General features: G+C 44.6%; 1 protein-coding gene across 2 annotated transcripts in view; it reads left to right on the forward strand.

The window, feature by feature from the left end:
* grik2 (glutamate receptor, ionotropic, kainate 2) overlaps positions 1-19,417 on the forward strand; it is a 326,927-nt gene that overhangs the window by 258,395 nt on the left and 49,115 nt on the right. For both annotated transcript variants that reach the window (XM_085366080.1, XM_085366081.1), the window contains exon 13: positions 43-260. In XM_085366080.1, the coding sequence (XP_085222206.1) occupies positions 43-260 (218 nt within the window). The remainder of the gene's footprint in view (positions 1-42; positions 261-19,417) is intronic.

The raw sequence follows: 19,417 nt of genomic DNA on the forward strand, positions 1-19,417 counted from the left end.
CTTGTATTCAGCCTCACCTGCTCCTCTGCTCCTTCCATTCAGGATCTGAGCTCATGCCGAAAGCCCTCTCCACCAGAATTGTAGGAGGAATCTGGTGGTTTTTCACACTCATCATTATCTCCTCCTACACGGCAAACTTAGCAGCCTTCCTAACTGTGGAGAGGATGGAGTCGCCTATCGACTCTGCTGATGATCTGGCCAAGCAGACAAAGATAGAATATGGAGTTGTAGAAGACGGCGCATCCATGACCTTCTTCAAGGTTAGTTACACTTTCACATTATCAATCCAGAGTTTTCTCATGAAAGATTACATATGGGGAAAATGTTGTGTTGGCAGTAGTACAAACACATCTGACGTTTTGCTGGGGTCCTAAACATAATTATACAGGAAGTAAAGAAATAACGTACGTTTACATGGACTGATTCTCATATAGCACTTTTCTGGATTTCTACGCTTTTCTTCTCCCAGAGCACTCAAAGCACTGTTTACAACATGCCTAATTCACCCATAAATACAAACTTTATCTCTGTGTAAAAGTGCTTTGTATCTAACATTCACACACTCGTACTCCAGTGGATGCATTGGAGAGCAACTTGGAGCTATTATCTTGTCCAAGGATATTTGGCATGCAGATGGAGCAGCCAGGAATCAAACCACCAACCTTCTTATTTGTTGAGGACCTGCTCTACCTTCTGAGTTACAGCCCCCCCCCCCAATTTAAACCTCAAAACTACTGGGTAAGATTTAGGAAAAGATTATCTCTTGAGTTAATATAAAAAAATGATGCACATGTTAGAAGGCTTACACAGAAAACTAAGCCTTTCTTGGTTGTATGAACTAGTTTGGTATCACTATGACAAGTGATATCAAACTAGTTCATACATCCATCTAAAGGGGACGGTGGTAATAATCATTGTTGGGAAGGTTACTTTTAAAATGTATTCCATTACAGATTACATGCCCCAAAATGTATTTTGTAACGTATTCCATTACATTACTCAATGACAGTAGCGTATTTGAATACTTTGGATTACTTAATATATTATCAAGCTTTTTACAACTACATGAATGTACTATTGCTGTGTGATTTATCACTATTACTGAAGGTTACTCTCCATACCAACACCAACTAGATGTTTAAATCTTAATATAAATGAGTGACAGTAGGTGGACATTAGGTAAGGCTGCACTTTTTGCAGTGATCTCGTATAGAAAACTATTCCACGCATATATAAAACAGGTCCGAGGCTCCGAACCGTAGTAAAGGGACCTCTGGCTAATACGTCGGGTTCGTGTCGGGCTCGTAGCTGAAAACTAGCTTTACTTTGTTGTCTGGGTCACTTTGCTAGCGAGAGACAGAGAGAGGCGTTGAAAGGCTCCAACGGAGCTTATTGTTTCAGAGGAAAACACGAACACAGTAATAATAATGGATTGGATTTATATAGCGCTTTTCAAGGCACCCAAAGTGCTTTACAATGCCACTATTCATTCACTCTCACATTCACACACTGGTGGAGGCAGCTACAGTTGTAGCCACAGCTGCCCTGGGGCAGACTGACAGAAGTGAGGCTGCCATATCGCGCCATCGGGCCCTCTGGCCAACACCAGTAGGCGGTAGGGTAAAGTGTCTTGCCCAAGAACACAACGACCAGGACAGAGAGCCCGGTGATCGAACCGACGACCTTCCGGTTACAGATGCGCTTCCCAACCCCTGAGCTGCCCATCAGGCTACATGCTTTAGGGCTATGCCTGTAACACTCTGCCTGTTGCTTTCATATTAAATCATTTTTTGAATAATCATTTTTAAAAATATTTCTTCACGTCATTATGTGGGGTCTAGTAGAGGTGATATCGGCCATGACATTGAGACACAGGCATCAGAGCCTCTTAATGCGTGTTTTCTCTGGGTTTCCACCGGAGTGGAATTACCAGAAATACAGGGAGTGCAGAATTATTAGGCAAATGAGTATTTTGTCCACATCATCCTCTTCATGCATGTTGTCTTACTCCAAGCTGTATAGGCTCGAAAGCCTACTACCAATTAAGCATATTAGGTGATGTGCATCTCTGTAATGAGAAGGGGTGTGGTCTAATGACATCAACACCCTATATCAGGTGTGCATAATTATTAGGCAACGTCCTTTCCTTTGGCAAAATGGGTCAAAAGAAGGACTTGACAGGCTCAGAAAAGTCAAAAATAGTGAGATATCTTGCAGAGGGATGCAGCAGTCTCAAAATTGCAAAGCTTCTGAAGCGTGATCATCGAACAATCAAGCGTTTCATTCAAAACAGTCAACAGGGTCGCAAGAAGCGTGTGGAAAAGCCAAGGCGCAAAATAACTGCCCATGAACTGAGAAAAGTCAAGCGTGCAGCTGCCAAGATGCCACTTGCCACCAGTTTGGCCATATTTCAGAGCTGCAACATCACTGGAGTGCCCAAAAGCACAAGGTGTGCAATACTCAGAGACATGGCCAAGGTAAGAAAGGCTGAAAGACGACCACCACTGAACAAGACACACAAGCTGAAACGTCAAGACTGGGCCAAGAAATATCTCAAGACTGGTTTTTCTAAGGTTTTATGGACTGATGAAATGAGAGTGAGTCTTGATGGGCCAGATGGATGGGCCCGTGGCTGGATTGGTAAAGGGCAGAGAGCTCCAGTCCCACTCAGACGCCAGCAAGGTGGAGGTGGAGTACTGGTTTGGGCTGGTATCATCAAAGATGAGCTTGTGGGGCCTTTTCGGGTTGAGGATGGAGTCAAGCTCAACTCCCAGTCCTACTGCCAGTTTCTGGAAGACACCTTCTTCAAGCAGTGGTACAGGAAGAAGTCTGCATCCTTCAAGAAAAACATGATTTCCATGCAGGACAATGCTCCATCACACGCGTCCAAGTACTCCACAGCGTGGCTGGCAAGAAAGGGTATAAAAGAAGAAAAACTAATGACATGGCCTCCTTGTTCACCTGATCTGAACCCCATTGAGAACCTGTGGTCCATCATCAAATGTGAGATTTACAAGGAGGAAAACAGTACACCTCTCTGAACAGTGTCTGGGAGGCTGTGGTTGCTGCTGCATGCAATGTTGATGGTGAACAGATCAAAACACTGACAGAATCCATGGATGGCAGGCTTTTGAGTGTCCTTGCAAAGAAAGGTGGCTATATTGGTCGCTGATTTGTTTTTGTTTTGTTTTTGAATGTCAGAAATGTATATTTGTGAATGTGGAGATGTTATATTGGTTTCACTGGTGAAAATAAATAATTGACATGGGTATATATTTGTTTTTTGTTGAGTTGCCTAATAATTATGCACAGTAATAGTCACCTACACACACAGATATCCCCCTAAAATAGCTAAAACTAAAAACAAACTAAAAACTACTTCCAAAAACATTCAGCTTTGATATTAATGAGTTTTTTGGGTTAATTGAGAACATGGTTGTTGTTCAATAATAAAATTATTCCTCAAAAATACAACTTGCCTAATAATTCTGCACTCCCTGTAAGATGCCGGCCTTTCTTTCTACCGAGAGAGCTAACAGTAGTGATCATCACGGCTGTGTACATTCCACCCGATGCCAACATAAACACGGCGCTCTCTATCCTGCTGAACACCATTAACGAACAGCAGCCGGCCCACCTGGACGGTGTTCAGATAATTGCAGGTGACTTTAATAAGGCCGAAATAAAGACTGTGCTCCCAAAGTTCTATCAGCATGTCAAATGTCCCACCAGAGGAGAAAACACTCTAGATCATGTTTACTCCGACATCAAGCATGCATACAGAGCCATACCCCTCCCCCACCTCGGTCAGTCCGACCACCTCTCCCTCCTGCTCTCCCCAGCCTACACCCCCCCCCCCCTCAGGCGCAGTGCCAGGCCCACCACAAAGACGGTTACAACCTGGCCTGCTGCTGAGTCACCTAGAGCAGCGGCAGAGCTACGTCCGAATGCTCTTCGTGGACTAAAGCTCAGCCTTTAATACAATCATCCCGGACATCCTCATCACCAAACTGGTCACTCTTGGCCTCCCTCCTCTCACATGTGCCTGGATAAAGGACTTTCTCACAAACCGGCCCCAGACTGTAAGGCTCGGCCCTCATCTCTCCTCCACTCGCACACTGAGCACCGGCTCCCTGTGTGCTGAGCCCCCTCCTGTATTCTCTCTACACCCACGACTGCAGTTCGACCCACAACAACAATCTCATCATCAAGTTTGCTGATGACACCACGGTAGTCGGACTCATCTCAAAGGGAGACGAGGCAGCCTACAGAGAGGAAGTCCTGAAGCTGCCCTCTCCCCTCCCTGATGGACATTTATTCCTCCCGCTGCCTCAGCAGAGCAGCAAACATCATCAAGGACAGCTCCCACCCTGGCTTCAACATGTTCAGCCTGCTTCCCTCAGGGAAGCGCTACAGGTGCATCAACACAAAAACCCACAGACTCAAAAACAGTTTCTTCCCCAAAGCGATAACCACCCTGAACTCACACATGCACAGATAACACAGCCCCCCACTTCCCACTTCCTCTATGGACCACCACTGTGCAATACCAATTCTATGTGCAATAACCCAACTGTATATACACAACACTATTTATTACATATTACTTACGTCTTGTATATTGTACATTTTATATATATATAAAAACACCCAGCACGCCCCTGCGGGCGGTTTATCCTTCAAGCTCGGGTCCTCTACCAGAGGCCTGGGAGCTTGAGGGTCCTGCGCAGTATCTTAGCTGTTCCCAGGACTGCGCTCTTCTGGACAGAGATCTCCGATGTTATTCCCGGGATCTGCTGGAGCCACTCGCCTAGCTTGGGAGTCACCGCACCTAGTGCTCCGATTACCACGGGGACCACCATTACCTTCACCCTCCACATCCTCTCGAGCTCTTCTCTGAGCCCTTGGTATTTCTCCAGCTTCTCGTGTTCCTTCTTCCTGATATTGCTGTCATTCGGAACCGCTACATCGATCACTACGGCCGTCTTCTTCTGTTTGTCTACCACCACTATGTCCGGTTGGTTAGCCACCACCATTTGTCCGTCTGTATCTGGAAGTCCCACAGGATCTTAGCTCGGTCATTCTCCATCACCCTTGGGGGCGTCTCCCATTTTGACCTCGGGACTTCCAGGTTATACTCGGCACAGATGTTCCTGTACACTATGCCGGCCACTTGGTTATGGCGTTCCATGTATGCCTTGCCTGCTAGCATCTTGCACCCTGCTGTTATGTGCTGGATTGTCTCTGGGGCATCTTTACACAGCCTGCACCTGGGGTCTTGCCTGGTGTGATAGACCCCAGCCTCTATGGATCTTGTGCTCAGAGCTTGTTCTTGTGCTGCCATGATTAGTGCCTCTGTGCTGTCTTTCAGTCCAGCTTTGTCCAGCCACTGGTAGGATTTCTGGATATCAGCCACCTCCTCTATCTGCCGGTGGTACATACCGTGCAGGGGCCTGTCCTTCCATGATGGTTCCTCGTCTCCCTCCTCTTTCTTGGGTTTCTGCTGCCTGAGGTATTCACTGAGCACTCGGTCAGTTGGGGCCATCTTCCCAATGTATTCTTGGATGTTCGTTGTCTCATCCTGGACTGTGGTGCTGACACTCACCAGTCCCCGGCCCCCTTCCTTCCACTTAGCGTACAGCCTCAGGGTGCTGGATTTGGGGTGAAACCCTCCATGCACGGTAAGGAGCTTTCTTGTCTTTATGTCAGTGGCTTCTATCTCCTCCTTTGGCCAGCCTATTACCCCAGCAGGGTACCTGATCACGGGCAGGGCGTACGTGTTGATGGCCCGGATCTTGTTCTTACCATTCAGCTGACTCCTCAGGACTTGCCTGACCCTCTGCAGGTACTTGGTGGTTGCAGCTTTTCTAGCGGCCTCTTCATGGTTCCCATTCGCCTGCGGGATCCCCAAGTACTTGTAACTGTCCTCTATGTCTGCAATGTTGCCTTCTGGTAGTTCAATCCCCTCAGTTCTGACTACCTTCCCTCTCTTTGTTACCATCCGACTACACTTCTCCAGTCCGAACGACATTCCAATGTCATTGCTGTATAGCCTGGTAGTGTGGATCAGTGAATCGATGTCTCGTTCACTCTTGGCATACAGCTTGATGTCATCCATGTACAGGAGGTGGCTGACAACTGCTCCGTTCCGTAGTCGGTATCCGTAGCCAGTCTTGTTAATGATCTCACTGAGGGGGTTCAGGCCTATGCAGAACAGCAGTGGGGACAGAGCATCTCCTTGGTAGATCCCGCACTTGATGGTGACTTGTGCTATGGGCTTGGAGTTGGCCTCTAGTGTTGTACGCCACATCCCCATTGAGTTCCTGATGAAGGCTCTTAGGGTCCCGTTGATCTTGTACAATTCTAGGCATTCCAGTATCCAGCTGTGGGGCATTGAGTCATAGGCCTTCTTGTAATCAATCCAGGCAGTGCACAGGTTGGTCAGTCTGGTCTTGCAGTCTCGGCTGATTGTTCTGTCTACCAGTAGCTGGTGTTTTGCGCCTCTGGTATTCTTGCCAATTCCTTTCTGTGTCCCGCTCATGTATTGACCCATGTGCCTGTTCATCTTAGCCGATATGATGCCTGACAGGAGCTTCCATGTAGTACTGAGGCAGGTTATTGGTCGGTAGTTGGAGGGGACCGGTCCCTTCTTGGGGTCCTTGGGGATCAGGACCGTCCGGCCTTCAGTTAGCCATTCCGGGTGTCTCTCGTTAACTAGCAGCTGGTTCATTTGTGTTGCCAGACGCTCGTGGAGTGCAGTCAGCTTCTTCAGCCAGTAGGCGTGAACCATGTCGGGCCCTGGTGCTGTCCAACTCTTCATACTGGAGACCCTTTCTTGGATATCTGCCACTGTGATGGTTACTGGACCCTGTTCAGGGAGGTCGCTGTGGTCAGTCCTCAGATCCTCTAGCCACTGAGCATTGCCGTTATGGGTTGCATCCTTCTCCCATATGCTCTTCCAGTATTGCTCCGTCTCCAGCCTTGGTGGTGCTGTTCTCTTATTGCCTGCCCTTTAAGGTGGAGACCGGTGTCATTAAATAGGATCATCCTCTGGGAAATGCTGATGTCTTACCCTAGAGTTCGGCCTTGTTGCCCTACATGATAAGTAGTTTAGAGATGCTACTTGTTTAAATTCCTAGGGTTTGGGTTATTACCAGGATCACATGTGATAAAGTCCTATTCTGACACCATTTGAGCTCTACTCCTTTTTGTGAACCTTGAAGCCTTGCTTTTATTCTCCTTGAGCATTAAGTACACGCAGTTGCAAAAGGCTATTGTTATCCACTGAGAAAACATATTCCTTTTTTTATATTTGTAGTTTTTATTGGTGATCTTGTACAAAGAATTAACACAAGGAACTTTACAACAAACACGGGGACAAAGATCAAATAGCCATATACATTGTCAGTCAATATATCCAACAGAATTTCAATTTCTCAAAACTGTAGTCAGATGTAAGCAATAGTTCCCAGTTGTTTTTCTCCCCCACCCTCCCCCTGTATATAGAGTGTTTATTTGGAATATATATATCTGGACAACATTTTCATAATAGGGAAAGAAACAAACAAACAATCAAAACCAACAAACAATAGCACCAAAGAAGAAGCAAACAAAAAAAATCATCAAAAAACAAACAAACAAACACACACCCAGCTGGACAAGTGCAGGCAGTTGATCCAATCTTGGTGTGATGTCCACCTTATAGTTGCTTACCTAGGTAAGGAGAGTCATTTTTAAAAAAAATCACTTCTTAGCTCTTTAATGTACTGGGTCCATCTGGACCAGAGTTTGTTGAATCTGTAATGGTAAATGGACTGGTTCTTATATGGCACTTTTCTACTCTTCTGAGCACTCAAAGCACTTTACACAACTTGTTCATTCACCCATTTGCACAAGCACATTCTCTAACTAACGTTCACACACAGTCATACTTCGATGGATGCATCAAAAAGCTAGTATCTTGCCCAAGGATATTTGGCATGCAGACTAGGGGAAGTCAGGAATCGAACCACCATCCTTCCAATCAGTAGATGACCTGCTCTACTGCCTGAGCTACAGGCGCCTCCAATCTGTCTCTTTGAAGCCGCAAAGACATAGTAAGCCTCTCCATTACGAATATTTGGTACACAGTATTGTAAAGTTCTTGTATTCCCGGTACGTTTGGTTGCAGCCAATGCCTAGTCAATGTTTTCTTAGCTGACATTGTAATAATTCTCAGTAGGCATTTATCTGCTGGAGTGGTTATATTTAGGGGTTCTTGGCCTAAGTACATATGTAAGAAATCAAAGGGGAGTTGGGCACTTACAATCTTTTCCAAGCATTTATGAATATCTTGCCAGAATGAATTAACTTTGGGGAAGGACCAGAATAAATGGTAGTGATTTGCCTTTGATTGCCACATAATCTCCAGCAGGCTGAACTTACATTTTGATGGCTTTGTTGGTCTGGGGTAAGAAAGAAACAAATTATATTTTTCCAGCCAAACTCTCTCCAATTGGATGAGCAGGTTGTTTCCCATTGCACTTTACATAACAGGTCCCAACCTTTGTCCTCCATCATTGAGCTTGTTTCTTTCTCCCATTCTTTTAAACATACAAAGTACTGGTAGATTTATTTTCTTGAAATCTTTGATAGAGCTTTACAACAACCTTCCGAACCACAGTGTTAACGTTATAAGCCATTTGAAATGTATTTAGAATTCTGTTTCCCTTTTCCCAACTGGGCCCTACAATTTCCTAAAGTCTGTTTCTTATCTGTAAGTATCTAAAGGAATCTTAATTGTTTAAACCTGTGTTGCCTCTGAAAATCTGGTAGTTCCCCCTCATGATTGAATGTCAAATAAGAAATAAGGCCTTTCAATTTTCATTCTTGAAATCTTATGTCACCCTGGTTGGGTGGGAACCCTGTATCAAAAGCACACCGTCTTTGCATCAATTCTGCCTTGTTTAGCTTGTTCTCTCTGCACACGTCCTTCCAGATCTTAAAAGTTGATTTTATCCAGGGATTATCAGGATCTTTCAAATGCGACTTTAGTTTACCATCCGCTATCATAGCTTGGATTGGTTGGCCATGAGTAGCTCGTTCTTCTATGTCTTTCCACTGAGATTTAAACAAAGAATCACATAAACAAACTAATGGCTGGGCAGAATAATAATAGTCCTTCAGACATGGTAAAGATAGACCGCCCTTGTCCTTTGGTAATGGTAGTGTACTGTATCTTACCCTGTTTTTTTCCCCAACCATAAATAGTGGGAAACTATCTTGTCCCATTCCACGAATTGTTGTTTTGGGATTTCAATGGGGCGAGTTTGGAAAAGATAAAGCAGGCGTGATAGAATGCTAATCTTCATTGATACTATCCTGTTAATTAGGCCCAAAGTTGGAATGAGGCTTCACCTCATTAAATCCGACTTCATTTTTTGTGTTTAATGGGCCGTAGTTCAAAAAGCATTTTATCGTCTCTGCATAATATCATCCCAAGATATTTTATGGAGTCTTTGCCCCATTTGAGATTGCACTTCTTTTTAAGTTCAACCCCAGGTTGGAAGTTGAAGGTCATAACTTGCCTGATAATGACCCAAATTCCTCTAATATTGTCATTGTTCTGGGTAGAGATTCACTCTGTGGCCTAGGTAGATTAAAATGTAATCGGCAAAAAGAGAGCGCTTCTGATAATCTCCCTGGACATTGATCACTTTAACTTGGTTATCTTGTCTTATATATTGACTAAGGGGATCGATGAACAAAGCAAATAGGATCGGAGATAGTGGGCAACCCTGTCGGCATAATCTTTCAAAGATAAATGGTTTTGATAGGCTGCTGTTTATTTGAATTTTTGCTGTTGGTTTGTTGTAAATTGTTTGAATTGTCTCAGTGACTATCTGATGAAATCCAAACTTATCTAGAACTTTATAGAGAAATGACCATCTTACTGAGTCAAATGCTTTTTCAGCATCTAAACCCATCAGCATTGCCTCTAGATTATTCCTTTTAAAGTGATATATGATGTGGAGAGTCCTTCTAATACTGTCTTGGGTCTGCCTCTGACGGATAAACCCGGTTTGATCCAGATTAATACGTTTGGGTATAACATTATTAAGTCGTTTGGCTATTATGGATGTGTATGCTTTATAATCCAGGTTTAATACTGATATTGGTAATAGTGCCCACAGTTCAATTTATCTTTTCCTTCCTTAGGAACAACAGACATGATGGTGAGGGACCTCCCCTCCTTTAAGGACCCAGTTGCACACTGCCTTCAGCCTAGGAGTTAATTCCTCCTTGTAGGTCTTATACCATTCACCAGTGAAACCATCCATGCCAGGGGTCTTGTGCGGCTTTAGTCTTGCAATTGCAACACTGATTTCTTTATCCATAATTTCTTTAGTTAACATGCTGTTCTCCTGTTCTGAGACCTTCGGGAGGTTTAGAGAACTTTTAGAGAAATTTTCAATCTGGTCCTCATTATTTAGTATGGGCTGGGATATTCATGTCCCCTCCACATATCAGCATTCCTTGTGTTTCAGATGCCATCAGCTCAAACATGTGCTTATAGAAACTCCGGTCGCTCCCAGGGGGAGCGTATATATTGAGAATTGTCACCAGAAAACTGTCAATTCTCCCTTTTACCAGTACATATCAGCCCTCCCTATCTCTTTTGTCAGATAAAAATTCAAAACAAGTCTGTTGTGATACCAATATTGCAACTCCTCTGCGGTGTCCGGACTTATATGATGATGAATAAACATGTTTATTAAAACCTCACTCCAGTTTTTTTGTGTTCTTGGTCTGACAAGAGCGTTTCCTGTAGTAGGGCTAGTTTAGACAGTATCTTGGCTCTTTTTTGTGGGCTAACTATTCCATTAAAGGAGATGATATTAACAGTGTTTTCCATTTTTAAGGTGGAACATTATTGTCGAAATAAGCCTAGGAATGCCACATTGTCTGAACAGTGCTGCACAGAACCACAGCTAACAGGATAACAATAGAACCAATGATGAAAATTTGACAAGAAAGGGGGGAAAAATAAATAAGGAAACCCTGTAAGATCTGGTGTAATAAGTCCTTAAAGGGGACCGCCACCCACTCTAGAGTGGGCCCCCTGATTGGAAGACGTCCTTGTGCAATTCTCCCACCCTGCATGAGGCAGTACTCCCAGCCTCTTAATTACAACAAGGCGGTAGCTCTAAATATTGTGCATTTCGCTTCCCTTATCATTATATTGTCTCTTTTTGCCCGAAGTCAGCAGAGTTTACAAAAGGAATAATTAAAATAAATAAAAAGCAGGCAATTCGGAAAGGATAAGTTATTTTACCTGTAGCTGGTTAATATGCGTCGACATCTTACTTGTAATAGTGATGCATTTATTGCGGGTCCCTTCTATACTGTTGCAGTCTCTCCTTGACTGACACAGAGTCCATTTGACTCGGGCGCTTCAGTGTGGATCGCTTTTCTCTCTTGTTCCCTTTCGTGGGCCGTGTCAGTTTCTTGATCTGTGCCAACGGCGACTCTGGGGGCTTGTAGATCGCTATTGGGAGGCCCCTGTCGAACATGTCCTTCGTCGCCTCTTCAGCGGTATTGTAGAATGCTGTTCGATCCAGGTAGAATGCTCAAAGTTTAGCAGGAAACGGTGTCTGGAAGCGTATCCCTCACTGTTTTAGGGTTCTCAAAAGATATGATAAAATAAGATAACCTTTGTTAGTCCCACACGTGGGAAATTTGTTTTGTCACAGCAGGAAGTGGACAGTGCAAAAGTTATATAGCAAAAATTAGAATACAATAAGAATAAAATACTGTACACAACTGTACAGAATAGAATAAAATAAAATACTATATACAGTAGAATAAAATATACAATAGGATAAAAATAGAATGCAAATGCTTTATACAACTGAGTAAAAATACAACTTTGTCAGAAAAAGAGTATTGCACTTAGTTTTAATGCACATGTGTGGATGTGTGTGTTGATCAGTTGGAGTCTTTGTTGTGGAGTCTGACAGCCGTGGGGAGGAAAGACCTGTGAAATCTCTCCGTCCCACACCGTGGGTGCCGCAGCCACTGAAGGAGCTGTTCAGCGCTGTCAGAGTCTCCTGTTGTCCATCTTAGCTTCTGTGTATGCCTTTCTCTGTTTGAGGACGTCGGGAGCGTAGTCTTGGTCCATATTAATCTGTTTACCTTTCCACTGAAATCCCTTCACTTGCCATGCCTTTTTGAGTATTTCCTCCTTAGTCTTGTAACTCAAAAAGTGAACAATGATGGACCGAGGCGGGGTACCATCTGGGGGGGGGGGGGGGGGGGCTGGGGACGCAGCAAGGGCACGATGTGCTCACTCAGTGTCTAAGTTCAAAGTCGAGGGGAGTTTCAGGTTCTCCCTCAGAAGATTTTCAACAAAGTCTATCATAGTGGGCGCACTTTTCTCTTTGTTCTCCACTACTCCATATATCCTGACATTATTTCGGCGGGAGCGCACTTCTTGATCGGCGAACTGAGACGCAAGCTTGGATTGTAGTTTAAGTAGCTAAATACCACGTCCTCCACCATTTCAACCCGTTCCTCCGTGTCCACGATACGTCCCTCCGCTTCCTCGAGTCTTATGTTGGTTTTGCATATTTCGGCCTTGACTTCTTCAAACTGTTGCATGTTTTCTTTTCTGAAGTCCTTAATTTCCATTAGTATCGCTCTCAGATCAACCCTGTCGCCCTAATTCCTTTCGGCAGTTCTGCTAGCAGTGGCCTCAGCACTAGCCAAAATGTCGCCCTCCTCGTTGACTTCACTTTCATCAGTATCCATCACTGTCGTAGTTTCGACTCGTTTCTTGGTTTTCGTCTTGCAGCATTTATCCTTCACCATAGCCCCTTCCTAGTTATTCACTTTCAGCTGTTTATCTTGTTAATATTTGGAATTTCAGAGGCTTTGACATAAAACGGGCCGGGAGCAGAAGTTTCACGCAGCTACCTCCATCACTGCACTGGAAGTCTCTCAGAGAAAACATATTCTATCCACACATTCAGTGTGAGATGTTTAAAATGCATGACTGGAATGGAACGCTTTGGTAAGACTTATCATCAGCCTCAGTCAATTCAATAGACCGCACTCTCAGACGTGCAAGCTTCCCAATCACAGTTTGTCTGTTTTTTGTTTGCCTTTTCTTGGTTCAAACTACTTTAGTTGGTTAACTATTGTCTTCTGCAAAACATATATCTAATGGTGGTTTATTATGTTAGTGTCTTTGCAGGATATTATTCGAAGCAGTGATACGTCTCTCTTCTTCGAGTCATAGGCATTCCCTATGGCCTGTTGCTACAACACCTTTAAATGATTTAATAAGTAAACACACACCTTGTTAGGTAATAAAATTACATCTTATTAAAGGTAATACTGCTTTTGACAGTGGCTTTTTACATGGATGTGTCACAGATCTTCTTGTCCCCAGGCTATACATGTCTGAATTATTTTGCATTAGTATTACAACAGATGGGAGGAACAGCTCATGCAACCATGGTGAATTAATCAAGTAGATAAATCTCATTCACATGAGATCTGAGAAAGGAGTAAGCCAATTTATAGAAGAGAGGAAAAAAGAGAAAAGAAACAAATTGTGTTTTTTCCACCTTCCTTATGTTTATGATCATTTGGTAAAAACACTACACACTGTACAAAAAACAAACCAAAACAGTCTATGTTTAAACCCTCCTTCAAAAACTCCAACAACAATTTCATTTCTATTTCGAGAATCCTTTATGTATCCAAGGTAAAGTCTCTCTGACCATAAAATTCTCACTTTAAAGAGAGATGTGGCCAAAACGCCATGAACATAAACATGGCAGTGGATTCACTATAGTGAAATCAACTTTATAAACACATTATATACATCTTCATCTTGATGCATGCTCAATCATCCAGGTAAGTAAATCTCCAAAAGTTGATTAGGGAAACATGCAGTCAGCTGAGACTGAAGAAGTCACTTGGATGAGTGACGAAACGTTTCTCCCACAAAAAGCTATGTCCAGATGAACAGCATCAACTTTTGGAGACATTATATACACATTAATAACCTATTAAAGCTAACTTGAAAAAGTGTGCTCATTATCTAGAAATATCTCTAATGAGTTTGGAAAGTAAAGTTTCTTGAAAATGTTTCACCTCTCATCCGAGAAGCTTCTTCAATTCTAAGAGCAATTGGTGGAGAGTTCCAGGTTTTCAAGCCCTATTGGAAGTGTCCCAAAGAGGGTCCTGGACCCCTGATTGTTCCTCTGCCTAATCACCTGAGCCACGGTGTGAAAACGGGTGTGGCTCACAATCACACCCGTTTACACCTCAGAGCTTTTATATATATCTTAGTGCTGTCAGCGTTAATCTAGTTAAAATGACATTAACACCATAACTACATTAACGAGGCAAATCTCCATTAACCTGTTACTGCGGATTGCCCTGTGCGTGGGGCTGGACCGCATCAACGCGTTAATGAGCTAACCGCGCAAATGCATTGACGCCGTCCATATATGTCTATATTCAAAGGAGCTTGCAAAGAAAAGCGTCTGGACTTCTTTAAGTTGCTTGAAGACGTTTCACCTCTCATTCGAGAAGCTTCTTCAGTTCTAAGGTCAAATGGTGGAGAGTCCCAGATATAAACCTAGTGGGAGTGACCCCCCACAGAGGGACAAAAGGACCCCCTGATGATCCTCTAATCGCCTGAGCCAAGGTGGGAAACTGGGCGTGGGTCCCAATCAGCCAGGGTTTCGGGTGAGTTCATTGTGAAACCTGGCCCCACCTTATCATGCGAATTCCTGAGGTCAGATGGCCCACGATGTGAGTGGGCGTTAAGGCGTCTGGGAAGGATCTCAAAACTGGATTATAGATGGCAGAGAGTTGGTGTCGTAAACCCCCCGCCTCTGTTCAAAGATGGTCGCTCACAGTGGACATAGATGGCTTCTTTCACTCCTCTTTCAAACCATCTGTCCTCTCTGTCCAAAATGTGAACATTGGCACCCTCGAAAGAGTGTCCTTTATCCTTAAGATGCAGATGGACAGCTGAGTCTTGTCCTGTGGAGGTGGCTCTTCTGTGCCATGCGCTTGTGAAGTGGCTGTTTGGTCTCTCCAATGTAGAGGTCTGAGCATTCCTCGCTGCACTGTACAGCATACACCACATTGTTAAGTTTGTGTTTTGGCGTTTTGTCTTTCGGGTGAACCAGTTTCTGTCTGAGCGTGTTGCTGGGTCTGAAATGCACTGGGATGTCATGCTTGGAGAAAACTCTCCTGAGTTTCTCTGATACACCGGCTACATAGGGGATGACAATGTTGTTGCGTCTGTCCTTCTTATCCTCCCTCGCTGGTGTCTGGTCTTCTTTTCTGTGCCTCTTTGCTGACTTTAAGAACGCCCATTTAGGATAGCCGCACGTTTTGAGTGCTTCCTTTACATGTGTGTGTTCCTTCTTTTTCCCTTCAGGCTTAGAGGGAACATGTTCTGCCCGGTGGTGTAGGGTCCTAATTACTCCGAGTTTGTGTTCCAGAGGGTGATGGGAGTCAAAGAGGAGGTACTGGTCCGTGTGTGTGGGCTTCCGGTAAACTTCGATGTTGAGTTTGCCGTTCTCTTCAATGTGCACAGCGCAGTCCAGGAAAGGCAAACAGTCGTCCTTTGTGTCTTCCCTGGTGAACTTGATGTTTTTATCCACAGCGTTAATGTGCGCAGTGAAGGATTCCACTTCTTGTGTCTTGATTTTGACCCAGGTGTCGTCCACATATCTGTACCAGTGGCTGGGTACTCTTCCTTTGAAAGAGCCAAGAGCCTTCCTTTCCACTTCCTCCATGTAAAGGTTGGCTACAATAGGTGACACGGGGGAGCCCATGGCACAGCCATGTTTTTGTCTGTAAAAGCCTTCGTTGTACTTGAAATATGTAGTGGTGAGGCAGAGGTCTAACAGTGTGCAGATCTGATCGGGTGTGAAGTTGGTCCTGTCTTCCAATGAGCTGTCTTCTTGTAGTCGTTTTCTGACAGTCTCCACGGCCTCCGTGGTGGGTATGCAAGTGAAGAGAGAGACTACATCAAAGGACACCATGGTTTCATCTGGATCCAGGGTAAGTTTCTGGACCTTGTCGGTGAAGTCGGTGGAGTTCTTGATGTGGTGTGGGGTGTTCCCCACGAGAGGCGCAAGGATGGTAGCAAGGTGTTTAGCAATGTTGTAAGTGGCTGAGTTTATGCTACTGACTATGGGTCTGAGTGGGACAGCTTCCTTGTGGATCTTAGGAAGTCCATAGATGCAGGGTATGGCATCCCCTGGGTAAAGGCGGTGATATTTAAGGCGGTCAATAATTTTGTCCTTTTCAAAGTCTTGAAGGCAAGCTATAACTTTCTTTTTGTAGCTGCTTGTGGGGTCTCGCTTTAGGGCTTCGTAGGTATTGTTGTCACTGAGGAGAGTAGTGATCTTTGTATGGTAATCTGTAGTGTTTAGGACCACGGTGCATCTTCCCTTATCAGCTGGTAAAACAGTGATGTTGTGGTCTTTGCTCAGGGAAGCGACGGCCTTCTTTTCCTGTATTGTGAGGTTGGATGGAGGGACTTTGGCACTGGAGAGGGTGGCTGAGACTTTCATCCTGATTTGCTCTGCTTCTGTCTGTGATAATTTATTAATCCGTATGGCAGATTCTTTCAAATTCAAATTTTATTTGTCACACACACACACAACCATACACAGTATGACATTCTGTGGCTGTGATGAGGTCCACTACGGGCAACTGTTGTGGAGAAATGGCAAAATTGAGTCCTTTGGCTAATACTCTCTTTTCAGGTTCAGTGGGAATCCTGTCTGAAAAGTTCTTAACCCATTTCTCCTGACTGGCATCAGGTGTGTTTTCTTCTCTGAGTTGTGTAGGTTCAGGATGAGGAGTGTGTGTTTTTGAAAGCAAGGTGTGAAATTTCCTGCGTTGTCTTTCTTTTCCTTTAGAGTGTTGGGCCCGCTGAGCTTTGTCCACAAACTTGTAAACCTCTTCTAAGATTGGAGAGGGTAGAAGGATTTCCAGTTCCTGCAGGGTCTGGCTGATCTTGATCTGGAGGGCATCTATGGTGAAATGGACCTGTCTTATCCTTTCACTTAAAAGGTGATTTTGTGCTCTCTGTAGAATCAAGTCTGCTCTGTATCCCCTGACAGTGAATCCAAGGCGCAGGCTCTTAGGAACAACTCTGCTTTGTCTACATCTTAGGTTGAAACGGAGATGGTTCCTATAATCCGCTAGTTTCTTTGATTCCCTTTCATACTCCCGTACCAGTTGAAGGGTGTTCCTCCCAAAATGTACGGCAATATGTCTGTGAAGGTTCTCAGTCATCCAGGTCATCGTAGTCAAAGGAGCTTGCAAAGAAAAGCGTCTGGACTTCTTTAAGTTGCTTGAAGACGTTTCACCTCTCATCCGAGAAGCTTCTTCAGTTCTAAGGTCAAATGGTGGAGAGTCCCAGATATAAACCTAGTGGGAGTGACCCCCCACAAATTTCACACCTTGCTTTCAAAAACACACACTCCTCATCCTGAACCTACACAACCCAGAGAAGAAAACACACCTGATGCCAGTCAGGAGAAATGGGTGAAGAACTTTTCAGACAGGATTCCCACTGAATCTGAAAAGAGAGTATTAGCCAAAGGACTCAATTTTGCCATTTCTCCACAACAGTTGCCCATAGTGGACCTCATCACAGCCACAGAATCTGCCATACGGATTAATAAATTATCACAGACAGAAGCAGAGCAAATCAGGATGAAAGTCTCAGCCACGCTCTCCAGTGCCAAAGTCCCTCCATCCAACCTCACAATACAGGAAAAGAAGGCCGTCGCTTCCCTGAGCAAAGACCACAACATCACTGTTTTACCAGCTGATAAGGGAAGATGCACCGTGGTCCTAAACACTACAGATTACCATACAAAGATCACTACTCTCCTCAGTGACAACAATACCTACGAAGCCCTAAAGCGAGACCCCACAAGCAGCTACAAAAAGAAAGTTATAGCTTGCCTTCAAGACTTTGAAAAGGACAAAATTATTGACCGCCTTAAATATCACCGCCTTTACCCAGGGGATGCCATACCCTGCATCTATGGACTTCCTAAGATCCACAAGGAAGCTGTCCCACTCAGACCCATAGTCAGTAGCATAAACTCAGCCACTTACAACATTGCTAAACACCTTGCTACCATCCTTGCGCCTCTCGTGGGGAACACCCCACACCACATCAAGAACTCCACCGACTTCACCGACAAGGTCCAGAAACTTACCCTGGATCCAGATGAAACCATGGTGTCCTTTGATGTAGTCTCTCTCTTCACTTGCATACCCACCACGGAGGCCGTGGAGACTGTCAGAAAACGACTACAAGAAGACAGCTCCTTGGAGGACAGGACCAACTTCACACCCGATCAGATCTGCACACTGTTAGACCTCTGCCTCACCACTACATATTTCAAGTACAACGAAGGCTTTTACAGACAAAAACATGGCTGTGCCATGGGCTCCCCCGTGTCACCTATTGTAGCCAACCTTTACATGGAGGAAGTGGAAAGGAAGGCTCTTGGCTCTTTCAAAGGAAGAGTACCCAGCCACTGGTACAGATATGTAGACGACACCTGGGTCAAAATCAAGACACAAGAAGTGGAATCCTTCACTGCGCACATTAACGCTGTGGATAAAAACATCAAGTTCATCAGGGAAGACACAAAGGACAACTGTCTGCCTTTCCTGGACTGCGCTGTGCACATTGAAGAGAACGGCAACCTCAACATCGAAGTTTACCGGAAGCCCACACACACGGACCAGTACCTCCTCTTTGACTCCCATCACCCTTTGGAACACAAACTTGGAGTAATCAGGACCCTACACCACCGGGCAGAACATGTTCCCTCTAAGCCTGAAGGAAAGAAGAAGGAACACACACATGTAAAGGAAGCACTCAAAACGTGCGGCTATCCTAAATGGGCGTTCTTAAAGTCAGCAAAGAGGCACAGAAAAGAAGACCAGACACCAGCGAGGGAGTATAAGAAGGACAGACGCAACAACATTGTCATCCCCTATGTAGCCGGTGTATCAGAAAAACTCAGGAGAGTTTTCTCCAAGCATGACATCCCAGTGTATTTCAGACCCAGCAACACGCTCAGACAGAAACTGGTTCACCCGAAAGACAAAACGCCAAAACACAAACTTAACAATGTGGTGTATGCTGTACAGTGCAGCGAGGAATGCTCAGACCTCTACATTGGAGAGACCAAACAGCCACTTCACAAGCGCATGGCACAACACAGAAGAGCCACCTCCACAGGACAAGACTCAGCAGTCCATCTGCATCTTAAGGATAAAGGACACTCTTTCGAGGATGCCAATGTTCACATTTTGGACAGAGAGGACAGATGGTTTGAAAGAGGAGTGAAAGAAGCCATCTATG

Source organism: Diplotaxodon limnothrissa, linkage group LG11 (assembly GCF_057381915.1).
Source record: "Diplotaxodon limnothrissa isolate DT_005_m linkage group LG11, D_limnothrissa_male_GT1.1, whole genome shotgun sequence".
In the NCBI taxonomy this organism is placed as follows: Eukaryota; Metazoa; Chordata; class Actinopteri; order Cichliformes; family Cichlidae; genus Diplotaxodon; species Diplotaxodon limnothrissa.